The sequence below is a fragment of the Pristiophorus japonicus genome, chromosome 6 (genome assembly GCF_044704955.1).
Source record: "Pristiophorus japonicus isolate sPriJap1 chromosome 6, sPriJap1.hap1, whole genome shotgun sequence".
Lineage (NCBI taxonomy): Eukaryota > Metazoa > Chordata > Chondrichthyes > Pristiophoridae > Pristiophorus > Pristiophorus japonicus.
In genome coordinates, this window is record NC_091982.1 from 109,767,356 (window position 1) to 109,782,211 (window position 14,856).

Here is a 14,856-nt window from a genome sequence, read left to right on the forward strand (position 1 = left end):
CCCAGAGTAGGTAAGTCTCTTCCTCACAAGGAAAGAAAATCGGCCTAGGGACAACTAGGTTTTGCTTGCCTACTGAAAATGCATAGCCAGCTTTTTTTTTTAATCACATGCCACTTTTTGGCCTTTTCCCTTTTTTTTCCTGGGGTCATTTTTTTCTTCCTCTCTCCTCAGCAGTGAGACCAATTGTATTCATGTCCTTAAAAGTACACTAGTGAATTTGCGGGTATGCTGACAGATTTTAATTTTCCAGCTTCTGAAACAGATGATCCTTCAGAACCACTAAATGATGAGGTTGAGCATCCACAGTTGACACCACTTCCTGAGTGGGATACACAGAGAAGCATTGGAAGTGATTCAGAGCCTGGAAGTACTGGAGTAACCAGCAACACATCTACACCTGTAAAACAAGGTAATGGAAAATACATCTGTGTTTCTTATTTCAAGGACTGCCAGTTATGTAGGTATTTCTTATGGGTGAAGGAACAAAATAAGAATCTTCCAGTGGCATGTTCTTAATGTTTATTTGCCCTCCAAGCAATTGCAATATATATTGCCATTTATTACAGATATTCCAGTCCGGGCTTTCTGTAATGGTATTGTTGCCCAAGAGTCACGACACAATGCACGAGACAGCAGGCACAATACAAACCAACATGGAACCATCTTCAGATTCCCCAGCTTAGTGTCACTGTACTTCTGTAATAATTTGGTTTAAAAAAAATCACATGCCTTTTTCTGGGACTACGTTTTGATGGCCCTTGTGTTGGTCCATGAAATGATATTGATTCAGCAATGTCTGCTGGTACTGTGGTTGACGCTGCCTATTTCTGGCATAGCAACTGTCATTTTCACCTAGATGACCAAGGTGACCAAGACTGAGAACTAAACATTCAGGGGTACTTGACAGTTCGGGAGGACAGATAGAAAGGAAAAGGAGGTGGAGTAGCTCTGTTGATAAATTTTGGAATCACTGCAATAGTGAGAAACGATATTGGCTCAAATGATCAGGATGTTGAATCAGTTGGGGTGGAGATAAGGAATAATAAGGGGAAAAAGTCACTGGTGGGCGTAGTCAATAGGCCCCCTAACAGTAGCAACTCTGTTGGTCAGAGTATAAACCAAGAAATAGTGGGGGGCTTGTAAAAAGGGAACAGCAATAATCATGGGTGATTTTAACCTCCATATTTATTGGACAAATCAAATTGGTCAGGGTAGCCTTGAGGAAGAGTTCATAGAGTGAATAAGGGACGGGTTCCTTGAGTAGTATGTAATGGAACCAACCAGGGGGCAGGCTATCTTAGATCTGGTCCTGTGTAATGAGACAGGATTAATAAACAATCTCCGAGTAAAGGATTCCTTTGGAATGAGTGATCATAGCATGGTCGAATTTCAAATTCAGATGGAGGGTGAAAAAGTTAAATCTCAAAGGACACTACAAAGGTATGAGGGTAGTTAGCTAAAGTGGATTGGGAAAATAGATTAAAGTGTAGGCCGGTTGATGAACAGTGGTGTACATTTAAGGAGATATTTCATAACTCAAGAAAAATATATTCCAGTGAGGAGGAAAGGGTGTTTCTATGTTTCTAAAAGATACCCATCTGTGGTGAACTAAAGAAATAAAGGATGGCATCCAATTAAAAACAAGGACATACAAAGTGGCCAAAACTAGTGGAGGACTAAAAAAATGATTAAGAAAGGGAAGGTAGACTATGAAAGTAAACTCGCACAAAATATAAAAACAGATAGCAAGAGGTATATATAGGTATATAAAAAGGAAAAGGGTGGCTAAAGTAAATGTTGGTCCCTTGGAAGACGAGGTCGGGGAATTAGTAATGGGGAACATGGAGATGGCAGAAACTCTGAACAAATATTTTGTATCGGTCTTTATGGTAGAGGACACTAACAATATTCAGACAGCGGATAGTCAAGGGGCTATGGGGGGGAGGAACTTAACACAATCACAATCACTAAGGAGGTGGTACTCAGTAAGATAATGGGACTAAAGGCAGATAAATCCCCTGGACCTGATGGCTTGCATCCTAGAGTCTTAAGAGAAGTAGCAGCAGGGATTGTGGATGCATTGGTTGTAATTTATCAAAATTCCCTGGATTCTAGGGAGGTCCCGGCAGATTGGAAAACTGCAAATGTAATGTCCCTATTTAAAAAAGGAGGCAGACAAAAAGCAGGAAACTATAGACCAGTTAGCCTAACATCTGTGGTTGGGAAAATGTTGGAGTTCATTATTAAAGAAGCAGTAGCAGGAAATTTGGAAAAACAAAATTCGGTCAGGCAGAGACAGCATGGATTTATGAAGGAGAAGTCATGTTTGACAAATTTGCTGGATTTCTTTGAGGATGTAACGAACAGGGTGGATAAAGGGGAACCAGTGGATGTGGTGTATTTGGATTTCCAGAAGGCATATGACAAGGTACCACATAAAAGGTTACTGCACAAGATAAAAGTTCACAGGGTTGGGGGTAATATATTAACATGGATAGAGGATTGGCTAACAAACAGAGAGTCAGGATAAATTGTTCGTTCTCTGGTTGGCAACCAGTAACTAGTGGGGTGCCGCAGGGATCCGTGCTGGGACCCCAATTATTTACAATCCATATTACACTCAGTCCCTTCTTCCAAGTCGGTAACGTAGCCAAGTTTGCTGACGATACAAAGATGGGAGGAAAAGCGATGTGTGGGGAGGACACAAAAAATCTGCAAAAGGACATACAGGTTAAGTGAGTGGGCAAAAATTTGGCAGATGGAGTATAATGTTGGAAAGTGTGAGGTCATGCACTTTGGCAGAACAAATCAAAGAGCAAGTTATTATTTAAATGGAGAAAAATTGCAAAGTGCTGCAGTACAGCGGGACCTGAGCGTACTTGTGCATGAAACACAAAAGGTTAGTGTGCAGGTACAGCAAATGATCAGGAAGGCCAATGGAATCTTAACCTTTATTGCAAAGGGGCTGGAGTATAAAAGCAGGGAAGTCTTGCTACAGCTATACAGGGTATTGGTGAGGCCCTACCTGGAATACTGCATGCAGTTTTGGTTTCCATATTTGCGAAAGGATATATTTGCTTTGGAGGCAGTTCAGAGAAGGTTCACTAGGTTGATTCTGGAGATGAGGGGGTTGACTTATGAGGAAAGGTTGAGGAGGTTGGGCCTCTACTCATTGGAATTCAGAAGAATGAGAGGTGATCTTATCGAAACGTATAAGATTATGAGGGGGCTTGACAAGGTGGATGCAGAAAGGATGTTTTCACTGATGGGGGAGACTAGAACTAGGGGGCATAATCTTAGAATAATGGGCCGCCCATTTAAAACTGAGATGAGGAGGAATTTGTTCTGAGGATTGTAAATCTGTGGAATTCGCTGCCTCAGATAGCTGTGGAAGCTAGATCATTGAATAAATTTAAGACAGAGATAGACAGTTTCTTAACTGATAAGGCAATAAGGGGTTATGGGAGTGGGCAGGGAAGTAGAGCTGAGTCCATGATCGGATCGTATTAAATGGCGAAGCAGGCTCGAGGGGCCCTATAGCCTACTCCTGCTCCTATTATGTTCTAGATGCCGGATGAGTTGAATGTGGCATTATTATAAGATGGCAATCTCAACGTTGCCAACTCCAGGTGTGACTCTACTTCCTAGGTGCACCCAAAGCATAGCTACTGATCTGTGTGGGAGCAGACCTCTGGTCAGCTATGTGGTCTGTGAATCTCTGCTTCAAGGCTCTCAATCCACTCACTCAACATGTAGAAGCCAGACAAGAAAGCATCTTCTAGATTGGATCCCAAAGCCTTCACAGCAGCAGTCTGAACATTCATTAGAAACATATATTAGCAACATGTATTGCCATTTATTACAGATATTCCGGTCCGGGCTTTCTGTAATGGTATTGCTGCCCAAGAGTCACGACGCAATGCAGGAGACAACAGGCACAATACAAACCAACATGGAACCATCTTCAGATTCTCCAGCTTAAGTGTCAGCTGTGGCTCAGTGGGTAGCACTCTTATCTCTGAGTCAGAAGGTTGTGGGTTCAAGTCCCACTCCAGGAACCTGAGCACATAAATCTAGGCTCCAGTGCAGTGCAGAGGGAGCACTGCACTGTCGGAGGTGCCGTCTTTTGGGTGACACGTTAAACCGAGGCCTCATCTGCCCCCTCAGGTGGACGTAAAAGATCCCATGGCACCTTTTCGAAGATGAGCAGGAGAGTTATCCTCTGTGTCCTGGCCAATATTTATCACTCAATCAACCTCACAAAACAGATTACAGGTTGAACCTCTCTTATCCGGTACTCCTTATCCAGCACCACCCCTCGTCCGGCACCATTCCTGGGTGGCGCATGCTCAGAACTCCGACCCACCCCCCCCCCCCCCCTCAGGTTTCAATTCCCTTTTTAGGCACAATGGTGATACCTTTCCTTTATGATTTAATTAAATCATTCACCGAAACAGAAAATCAACACACTTACTAGAAAGAAAGTGATCAGCAATAGCAGAAGTCCTCTTGTCCCGCCGACACCTCGCGGCCCGCTCGGCCTGCCGACGCCACTGGGGCTGCCAACCTCCCCTCATCCGGCAAAATTCCTCATCTGGCACAGGCCAGGTCCTGAGGGTACCTGTATCTGGTTATTTTCGCTCTGCTGTTTATGGGAGTTTGCTGTTTGCAAGTTGGCTGCTGCGTTTCCCACATTACAACAGTGACTACACTCCAAAAGTACGTCATTGGCTGTAAAGCACTTTGAGACGTCCGGTGGTCGTGAAAGGCGCTATATAAAATGAAAGTGTTTCTTTTTATACAGCCGTTATACTTGGGACCCGTGACGCACAAGGTTCCTCAGGATTTGCCATGTGCTCTGTTAGATTCTATTGCAGACCACCATGATTGCAAAATCCATCTAGTAGATATTTCCATAAAAGAAAAGAATCCTTGTTTGCGAAGGATCATTCACAGGAGTCACTAGAATCCCTCTTGTGGACAATCCTGTGCATGCAAGAATTTCCTTTTTATAAGCTGGCCCTGTGAAGTCAAAGTCTCTAGACCTTGTAACAGGAAAGAAATGTATTAATCCTCCAAACAATGGATGCGTGCATCTCATCTGCCACTACTTTGTTCTTCTACATAGAATTTACAGTACTGAAACTAGCCATTCGCCCAACTGGTCTATGCTGGTGTTTATGCTCCACACAGACCTCCTCCCATCCTACTTCATCTAACCCTATAAATATACCCTTCTATTCCTTTCTCCCTCATGTATTTATCTAGTTTCCCCATAAATTTATCTATGGTGTTCACCTCAATTATTCCATGTGGTAGCAAGTTCCACATTCTTACCACTCTCTGGGTAGATAAGCTTCTTCTGAATTCTTTATTGGATTTATTAGTAACTATCTTGTATTTACTCTTCCACGTTAAAACTTCTCCTGGACACCTTCCTTCCTCCACCCTCCATTAAATTTAACTTAGCTAAAACTCTGCTGTTTGTATCCTATTCCATACCAAATCGTACTTCTCCATTACCGCTGTCCTTGCTGATCTACTTTGGCTACTGGTCCCCCCAGTACCTCAAATTTAAAATGATCATGTTTGTATTTAAATTCTTTCATAACGTTAAACTTCCCTATCTTAGTAACCTCAAACCTGTAACCCCTTCCAAACTTTCATCTCCCTTTGATCTCCCTCCGCCCCACCATTAGATGACTTTTCTTTTAGCTGTCTCGGCCCCATGCAATAGAATTCTCTCCCTGAACTCTCTTACCTCTCCACCTTCTCCCCCTTTAAGACCCTCCTTAAAATGAATTATGTTTTTCATTGCCCTTTCTAATATCTTCTTTGGCTCGGGGTCCATTTTTTGATTATACCTCTGTGTTCTTAAGATGCTTTTCCTACATTAAAGGCTCTATAAATATCCTAGTCGTCATTTCTGCTTTGTTAGGCAGTTAAATCCGCGAGAACTAGTGGGAGCACTTTGAAAATCTCAGAAAGCTTTGTCTCAAAGACGTGTTACAAGAATTGATGTTTTTGAAAAGAGTTTAAATTACTGGTGAAAAATCAGCTACTTTACAACAATTGGTGCGATCTGCTTGTTTGTTCTTCTGTTTAATCTTACTTGATAAAATTGTTTCATAGTTTATAGCTTGAGATATATGGTCTGTCTGAGTGTTGATGGCCAGTCTATCAAAGATGAGAAGCGTGTGAGACATTTCATTCTGTTTAAAGTAAGCTTCAAGGATTTATTCATCTAAGGGACACTGCATCCTACAATACTTTGCATCAGGTCATTTCACATAGAAAGTGTGGGCTTAACAGTGGAGCTGGTCCTTTTGCACTAGGTGCAAGGAAAAGCCTCTGGAAGACATCCAAGTTATAAGATGATTGTAATCTGAGGTTAAAGACATGGAAAACATTAAAGCTAAATAGGCATTTTATATATTTTTACTACAAATGTGTCTCTTTTCAGATCAATCCTCTAATGGTCCTTTAGTTAACGGCCATGGAATGCGTACTTCGACAAAGAGGAAATTGATGAGTGACTCAGAAGAAAGTTTTTCAGAGAATCCAAACAAAGAGGAGATGGAAGATATTGCACAATTGGTCAGCAATGCGTCAGCCAAATCTGGCCCAGGATCTGAAAGCGGGTCAGAATCGGGTTCTGGGTCAGATAAAGACCACATTGAAGGAGATCACGATTACAGCAAGGTTGTAAGAAGAAAGACAACAGGAAAAGAAAGTATAAAAAGCAAAGTAGGAGTAAGAAGAAGGAGAAGGAGAAGGAAAGGCTTAAAATTTTCCACACCAACAAACAGATATAAACGGGCAAGATTGTTGGATGATTGGTTTGATGAAGATGGATTGTGCGGTGATCGATTGAATAAATGCTCCACAATTAGAACTAGAAACCAAGGCAGACGGACTGTTTTGTATAATGATGACTCTGATGATGATGGCTTTGTACCAGCTGACGGACCTCTAAACCTTGGTACGTCGAGGTCAGGAAGAATGCGACGGATGACAGAAAAGGCTAAGGCAAGTCATTTAATGGGATGGAGTCACTGATCGTTAAAGCAGAGAACTTTTAAAATTGAACTTGTTACATTTGTACTGCAGGGATTCGATATGCACATTATTTTTACTAATTTATGTGGGGGGGTGGGTGGAGGGTGGAATTTTCACTTTTTTTTGTAGTGGTGCTTATCCGGTCATCAAAATGCACTTCGGTCTTCCAAACCGATGCTTACCAACTGGTGAATCCAACCTCAAAGACAGTATAGCCTTAATGCATTCAAATATCTCAGTGCATCAGGGGCTTCAAAGTCAACAGAAATTATGTAATAGGAAATTTCTGTCTGTTTACCATAGCAATTTTTAGCATACCTGGACAGTGTTCCTGATCTCTATTTATAAACCGAACACGCAGCAGAATTTATTTAAATTCTAGCCATAACTTTTCACCATACAGTGATAAGCCTGTCCTAGTTATTGCACAATTCTTCCAGTCTTGATGGCAGCTATTAAAGGTTTACAGCATGAATATCCTTTCCACTAATTAAGGTTATGACTTATTTGATCTGCACTGGCTTTTTAAAAAATTTGGGATTGAATTGTAATATATATTACGTGTGCTAACTTGTTTTTATTTTGAAGATGAATTTTACATTCACTAGTGGATTTTGTCTTCCAGTGATGGAGATAATGAGCAAATAATGGTTGGTGCCTTTGTAAATGTGTTGAATTTAATTTAAGTAACAGTGATATTTCATAATGTTTTGCATTAATTCTGTACAAATTGATGAATATTAATTTCAAGGCATTCTGAAATGCTTTTCAAATGTTTACACCCACCAACTAACATTGAGACATTGAAAAATGTGTGTATCTTTCAATTTTTGTTTTAATTTTTTAAAACTTCCATTTTAATGGTATTCTACCCACCATTGCTGCCCTGTCCTCCTTCAGCAGAGACAACTATGTGTTGCAGATTGCTTTGTTGCTGCTGACAATGCCAGTCCTTGACCATCCCAACAGATATTTGAAGGAAAAGAGACATTTGGTTTAATATCAGGTGGAGTATCTTGCAACAGTGAGTCATCAGATCTGGAAGCTCAGCTCGCCAAAAGATACCATTGGGCAGCCAATAAGGTGTTCAAGGAACTTGGCTTTGGCTTCAGACTGTTTTTCCACCAACATAAAATTCTGCAGTCACTACGTTTTGCCTTCATGGTATTTGTAGGTGTATAGAGTGCGATATTTTGGGTATTTGCTCAACCGCAGGCGCACGCATTCTTTTTTCTTTTCCTCCCCCCCGCCACCCCCCATCTCCCACCTCAAAACCCCTTGGAGAGTTGATCCAGATTAGAATTTGATTTTAGACTGTTTGAATTACATGGGAAATTGGACTTGCGACATTCACCAGTATAGAACCACATGTGGCCCTTGAATCTGACGTCTTATTCTTCCCGAAGGGAATCTTATCCTCAGTAGAAATGCCAAACTTCCCCTTAAAATGTTTTTTTTACAAAGCTAAGTACACTTTAAAGCAGCATCATTTTATTTATTTTATGGTTGGCTTCTGTCCACATTTAATATGTATTTGAGTACTGAGAGGTTGACATGTGAAACACCAGTTTGTTTATATAAAGAGAACCAGCTTTATATAATAGAGTTCTGTGGGGGAAAAAAAAATCAGTGTATATTAATACATCCTTAGCAAATGATGCTAATGATTTTTCCCTGCCATTTGCATGTGACATTAGCATGATGGAGGTGCTATAAAACATTTTAAACAATGCTTTTGTAATGCAGAGTGTTTCACTAAAGTTGCTTGAGGAATGATGACATGTAATCAGAGTTGTACAGGACAAATCTGTAGTCCTGTTTATTTTTCTACAGAATGTGTACGTTGAGCACATTGATTCCATTATTTTATATAAATTACGCAAATCTTTGTAAAGCAATTTGTTTTTTTTTGTAAATGTTCTAATCATGTCTGCACAATCAGCTTTCAATCTCTTCGTGAAATACATTTCAAAAGAATATATTCTTGCTCACAGCAAATGTTGAATTGCAACTCTAGTGAAACGCCTTATTAATTCTTGTCCAAAGATTTGATGGTAGAAAGATACTGTGTGCTCCCCCTGCCCTCCATAAAATCATGCATTGCATTTTTCTAATTTGTGAAGAAACAATGTATTAACTTCTTTCAGTCCTTGCTGTCAATTTGAACCAAAATTTCCAGGTACTTGTGTAAAAAAAAATGGACCAGATTGCATCAATAAATTGACATTCAGGGGACATCATTTCACCCAATCCTTAATCTTGGTGACGGTCCCTTTTTATATATGTACACATATAAATATATTTTAAGAAGTCAGCATTTCAGGGATTTTTCTTGCCGCACGGGCAGACCAAATGTAATGTTGATATGCAATGATATACTGTGAGTTACATTTGACAATTTTTGTACTGTAAAAAGTGTACATATGTAAGCTCTTTGTTTATAAAATAGTTATTACACTTGTGTTCACAGTGGGATGAGTTCTTATTTGCTTTATGATTTTTTTTCAAAAATACTTTTATTTGTGTTCAGATTTGTCTCCAGCTGACGATTTTTTAATGGGATTGTACTACCCTCTTTCACTGATGAGTCTCTACTTCAACTGCCTCCTTATCACCGAATACATAGATTTTAAAATCCTTGGCCAGGATATTAACAGGAATAGGTTACATAGATCGGGGCTGGGGGCAACAGAGTTTTGGACCCGGATCTCTGGGTTTCCCCTGCATGCTATGGTGATTTAACTTAACAGTGTGGATCTTTTATATTTGACGGGTTCCCTGCCCGGAAGCCAGCCTGGTTGAAATGCTTAGCTTCCAGTCGGGCGGGGAAGACACCGGGCAAAGCCACAGGAGTCGGTAGGTCCGATCCACGACCCGGGGGGTGGCGGGGGTGGGGTGGCAGAGGGTCTGATCCCTGAACCAGAGGGTCTTCATATGGGAGGGGAGGGGACGCTTGGGGGCTGGGGAGAAGCACTCCTGCTCCTCCTGGTTCACAAGTAGTGCTGTAAAGGCACTTGCCTTCTCCCCCAGCCTGTCCTCGCCTGCCTTCAGCCATCTGGAATACCCAGCCGGCCACTGGCTGCCAGCCTCATTAAAAGTATTTAAATTGCACCTCCTTTAAACCTCCATGGGCGGTGGGTGTCAAATTTTTCACATTTTTAACATCACGCCCGTTTTTGGGTGTTAAAATTCACCCCTTCATCTTGTGTACAATCTTCCTGTGCAACCTCCAGGTCTACTTCCCAGCTAGACGCACTTCTTCTGAGGCATGTGTGTGTCTCTCGCCACACCACCACCATTGGTGCTGTGAACTTGGGTCACCAGAACCCTGCTCTTCTCATTCTCTCCCCAAACCCCGCTACTTTCCCCATCTTCACGGTATACTTTTAAAAACCTACTTTTTCAACCGTATCTTTAATCACCTCCCCTAATTCTCCCTTTCCTTCCTCAACATCAGATTTTCCCCCTTGTGAAGTGCCTTGGGATATTTCACTATTTAACTCTACAATAGGAATAAGTTGTTCATTGATCTAATCACCTTTTAACTTTTTTTCCCTATAAAAAGATTGGCACTTGCCACAATGTATAATTTTAAAGGATTCAGAAATTCAGATGTAGCATTTTGATCCCTTACCACCAACAGTGAAACTAGATCAACGTTCACTTTCTCAAACTGCTACTGAAGTTAAAAACCCAAAACTGCTTTGGAATGTAACAACGTGAAATAGGCTTTTTCATTTTTTTACCTTTTAAGAAAATGACCTGACCTGGAAAGTGTAATATGACATTAAAAAAAATACGAAAAGGAATCCTACTTTATTTTCTTGATGTCTGGGCAAAATTTACAAAAAAATAAGGACATTTAAATTTGGTTCTCAGTCAGCCATCTTTATAGAACTATAGATAGATTGAATTAAAAAATAAATGGTTGAACTCCAACTTTAGTGAATGGCCATTGCTGTTTAAGACTCAAAGTACCAAAATAAGGCTCATAATTTATGAATAGAAAATGCTGGAAATCTCAGCAGGTCAGGCTGACATAAACCCAGATTTCCAGCATTTTCTGTTTTTATTTCGGGTTCCAACATCCACAGTATTTTTCTTTCGTCATCATTTATTAATCCTTAAGATTTTCCTCACTAAAGTTATTTGTCCATCTTCATTTTGGGATTTGTAAGTGTGCATGTCACATCGTTTCACAGTAAGTCTCCGAAAAGGTGGTGTGAACATAGAGGTGGATAAGATTGCTATTTTTCAGGTTGAGCAACCTCAAGATGTCAGTCTGGTTTGGCTCTATTTAAGATCCAAATTAAAGCTGGCAAGGGGCTGTAAGCTATCCTTGTTGCAATGCAGGCTGTCTCCCAACTATTTGTTGTCTTTTTGCAAAGCAGTCCTGAGCCTGCTATAATGTGAACCTTGCAAATTTACACATGATATGAAGAGAATAATGGACTACATATCTGACTAACTATTAATACAAAAGCAAAATACTGCAGATGCTGGAATCTGGAATAAAAACAGAAAATGCTGGAAATTGCAGCAGATCAGACAGCATCTGTGGAGGGAAAGCAGTTAACGTTTCGGGTCGATGACCCTTCGTCAGAACTGGAGAGTGTTTGAAAAGAACAGATTCTTAACAAGCACTGAAAGGGGGAGGGGAAGAAAGAACAAAAGGGAAGGTTTGTGATAGGGTGGAAGTCAAGAGGGATTAGAGACAAAAGGGATGATGGCCCAAATTCAAATACTAATGCCAGGAGTTAGAAAAGCATTACTCGAGATAGGGTGTGAATGGTGGCATTATGACCAACTGCCATTACAGACAAAAAGAAAAAAACAGTTTCGGGGGAGGGGGCGGAGATTGGCAGCGGTTACGCTCTGAAATTGTTGAACTCTATATTGAGTCTAGAAGGCTGTAAAGTGCCTAAACGAAAGATGAGGTGCTGTTCCTTGAGCTTCGTTGGAACAGTGTAGGAGACTGAGGACAGAGATCAGAGTGGGAATGCAGTGGAGAATTAAAGTGACAGGCGACTGGAAGCTCAGGGTCACTCAATATCGAGTTCAAAAATTTCAGAGCGTAACCGCTGCCAATCTTTGGCTCCCTCAACTCCTCTCCCCCCTCAGAAGAGGATGCTAAGAGGCTGTAGGGTGACTTGGACAGGTAAGACCACACCTAGAGTACTGCGTACAGTTTTGGCCGCCTTATTTAAGGAGGGAAATACTTGTTTTGGAAGCAGTTTAGAGAAGGTTCACGAGGTTGATTCCTGAGCTGAAAGGGTTCACTTGTGAAGAAAGGTTGAGCAGGTTGGGTTTATACTCATTGGAGTTTAGAAGAATGAGAGGTGATCTTATTGAAACACGTAAGATACTGAGGGGACACTCGTGGGGGAATCTAAAACTAGGGGGCATAGTTTCAAAATAAGCAGTCGCCCATTTAGAACTGAGATGAGATGAGGAATTTCTTCTCAGAGGGTCGTAAATCTGTGGAATTCTCTGCCCCAGAGAGCTCTGGAGGCTGGATCATTGAATATATTTAAGGTGGAGATAGACAGATTTTTGAACCATAAGGGAGTGAACGGGTTATGGGGACCGGGCAGCGATGTGGAGCTGAGCCCAAGATCAGATTAGCCATGATCTTATTAAATGGCGGAGCAGGCTTAAGGGGCCAAATTACTTACTCCTGCTCCTATTTCTTAAGTTCTTATGTGACCTATTGAACTCCACTTGTACAATACAATGCTTTGCTATTTGCTATAATTCAGACAAAATACAGTCACTCCACTGAAATTTTTACAATTCCCTGTTTGAATCCCAAAACTAAAATGGCCTGAACCAAAGTCCTGAATGACATTAGTGTGACTACGTTGGTGATGCATTATCCCTTCTTGACCTCTGCAGCCTTCAACATGTTAGAACACACCATTCTCCTCCAATACCAGTCCTCCGTTGTCCAGCTTGGTGGTACTACCCTCGCTTGGTTCCACTCTTACCTGTCTGATTATAGCCAGAACATCTGTTGTCATCACCATCATCGGCTCTGGAATCTCCTAAGGATCCATCCTATGTCTCCTCTTTTTCATCGACATTCTGCCCTCAACAGCATCATCCACACACATGGGATTAGCTTCCACGTATAGCCTAATGATATCTCTCCACAACCTCTCTCACCTCCTTAACTGCTTCTATGCTGTCCGACTGCTTGTCTGGCATCCAGCCTTGGATAAGTCCTAACTTCCTCCAGATGAACAATTCGAAAACTGAAGCCATTGTCATCACCCTTCGCCACAAATTCCATATTCTTGCCACCGATCCCATCCTTTTCAGGCTGAACCGCACAATTTGCAACCTCAGTGTCCTGTGCAATCCCATGCTCAGCTTTTGAACCCACATCCTGCACTTCACAAAGACGGCCTACTTTCATCTCTCTCCCTGCCTCAACCCATCTGCGGTTTAAATTTTATACATGCCTCTGTCACCTCTAAACTCTTACTCCAATGCTCTCCTAGTTGGTTTCCCACCCTCTACCCTCCATAAACTTCAGCTTGTCCAAAACTCTGCAGTCCATATCCTATTTCTACACCAATCCATCCTCCCCAAAAGCCCGTGTTCTCATTGACTTACGTTGGCACTCTGCTCCTTAATGCATCATCCCAGTTTGTGTTTCTCTCCTTTGCTTTGCCTTTATATCTCTGTAATCTCCTATAACCCACCATGTCCCAAACTCTCCATTTCTTGGAATGTAAGGACTGCAAGCATCGAATCCCCAAGGATCTGGACATTGCGTTTTAATCCCCAAGGATTTGCGTTTTAATATTTTTCTCACCGCAGAGAAAGCTGGAAACTGTGGGAGGAGCCCAGGTGATGCTGCATGTTGGACTTAGAATGAAGGGTCGGGGGTCTGGGAAGACAATGGCCAAGCTGAGGCAGTTCATCGCAGGTGATAAGCAAATGGACTGTGCTTTGTTCAGCAATGTGATCTCGTCAAGTGAACTGATCAGTGATCGAGCCATTACCTGGATGAGATACCAGAACAATAGAAAGCCATTAAGCCCAAACTGCTCGGAAGCAAAACCCATCACTGGAAAAACAGGAAACCGTGAAACAAAGGAAGAAAGTTTATTGAGCTAAAAGCAGAAGGCACACCCACAGGAAGCTCTCGAAACAAACTTTATTCAGCCTGAAAAAGGCAAACTAACTTGGGATATAAAAGAGGCCGTGTGGGTCACAGCTCGCTCTCTTGCCCCGCTGCTTTGCCCCTACAAGAATCCAACCCTCCGTATGGGACGGCGAGAAGAAACCAGAGGAGACACCTTTTCATCGGAAGAAGCAGCGAGTAAGCCAGTGAATCGGTGAGCATCATCTCTGCACACACATCTTTTAAGATCACAGCCACAGTGTGAGGGGGTATCGTGCGTTCTCTCAACCAATTTCTTAGGGGTTTACAGCGGAGGTGTTTTATACATGGGTACTTCGCTTTAGGGGCCTGTTTAGACAGGCCAGACTGTGTATTGTACTGCATTTGTTTGTTTTACACACCACGGTGTGTGGTTTTACTGGATGCAGGTGTGTGTTTTAACTTTAATAAAAGCATTGCCGACACTTGGACCAAGATACCCGTCCCTGACTCATTCATCTGTTCCGTACAGTAATAATTCCCTGCATTAGAACTATTGTAAAGTAGGGGTGCTTCGAAAACACCGAAGAGAAATCACTTCTATCCACCTGTCTGAAATCCCTCAGCCCTGGAACCATTCTTGTAAATATTTTCTGCACCCTCTCTAGGGCCTTCACATCCTTCCT

At 41.7% G+C, this 14,856-nt stretch overlaps 1 protein-coding gene across 5 annotated transcripts in view; it reads left to right on the forward strand.

The window, feature by feature from the left end:
- brwd3 (bromodomain and WD repeat domain containing 3) overlaps positions 1 to 14,655 on the forward strand; it is a 117,738-nt gene extending 103,083 nt beyond the window's left edge. For 4 of the 5 annotated variants that reach the window (XM_070883114.1, XM_070883115.1, XM_070883116.1 and 1 more), the window contains 3 exons: positions 251 to 409; positions 6,464 to 7,029; positions 13,885 to 14,655. In XM_070883114.1, coding sequence (XP_070739215.1) covers positions 251 to 409; positions 6,464 to 7,029; positions 13,885 to 14,184 — 1,025 coding nt within the window. In that variant the 3' untranslated portion in view covers positions 14,185 to 14,655. Of the gene's footprint in view, positions 1 to 250; positions 410 to 6,463; positions 7,146 to 13,884 lie in introns of those variants that run through there. The other variant, XM_070883124.1, reaches the window with a different exon arrangement.
- The last annotated feature ends 201 nt before the right edge of the window (positions 14,656 to 14,856 follow it).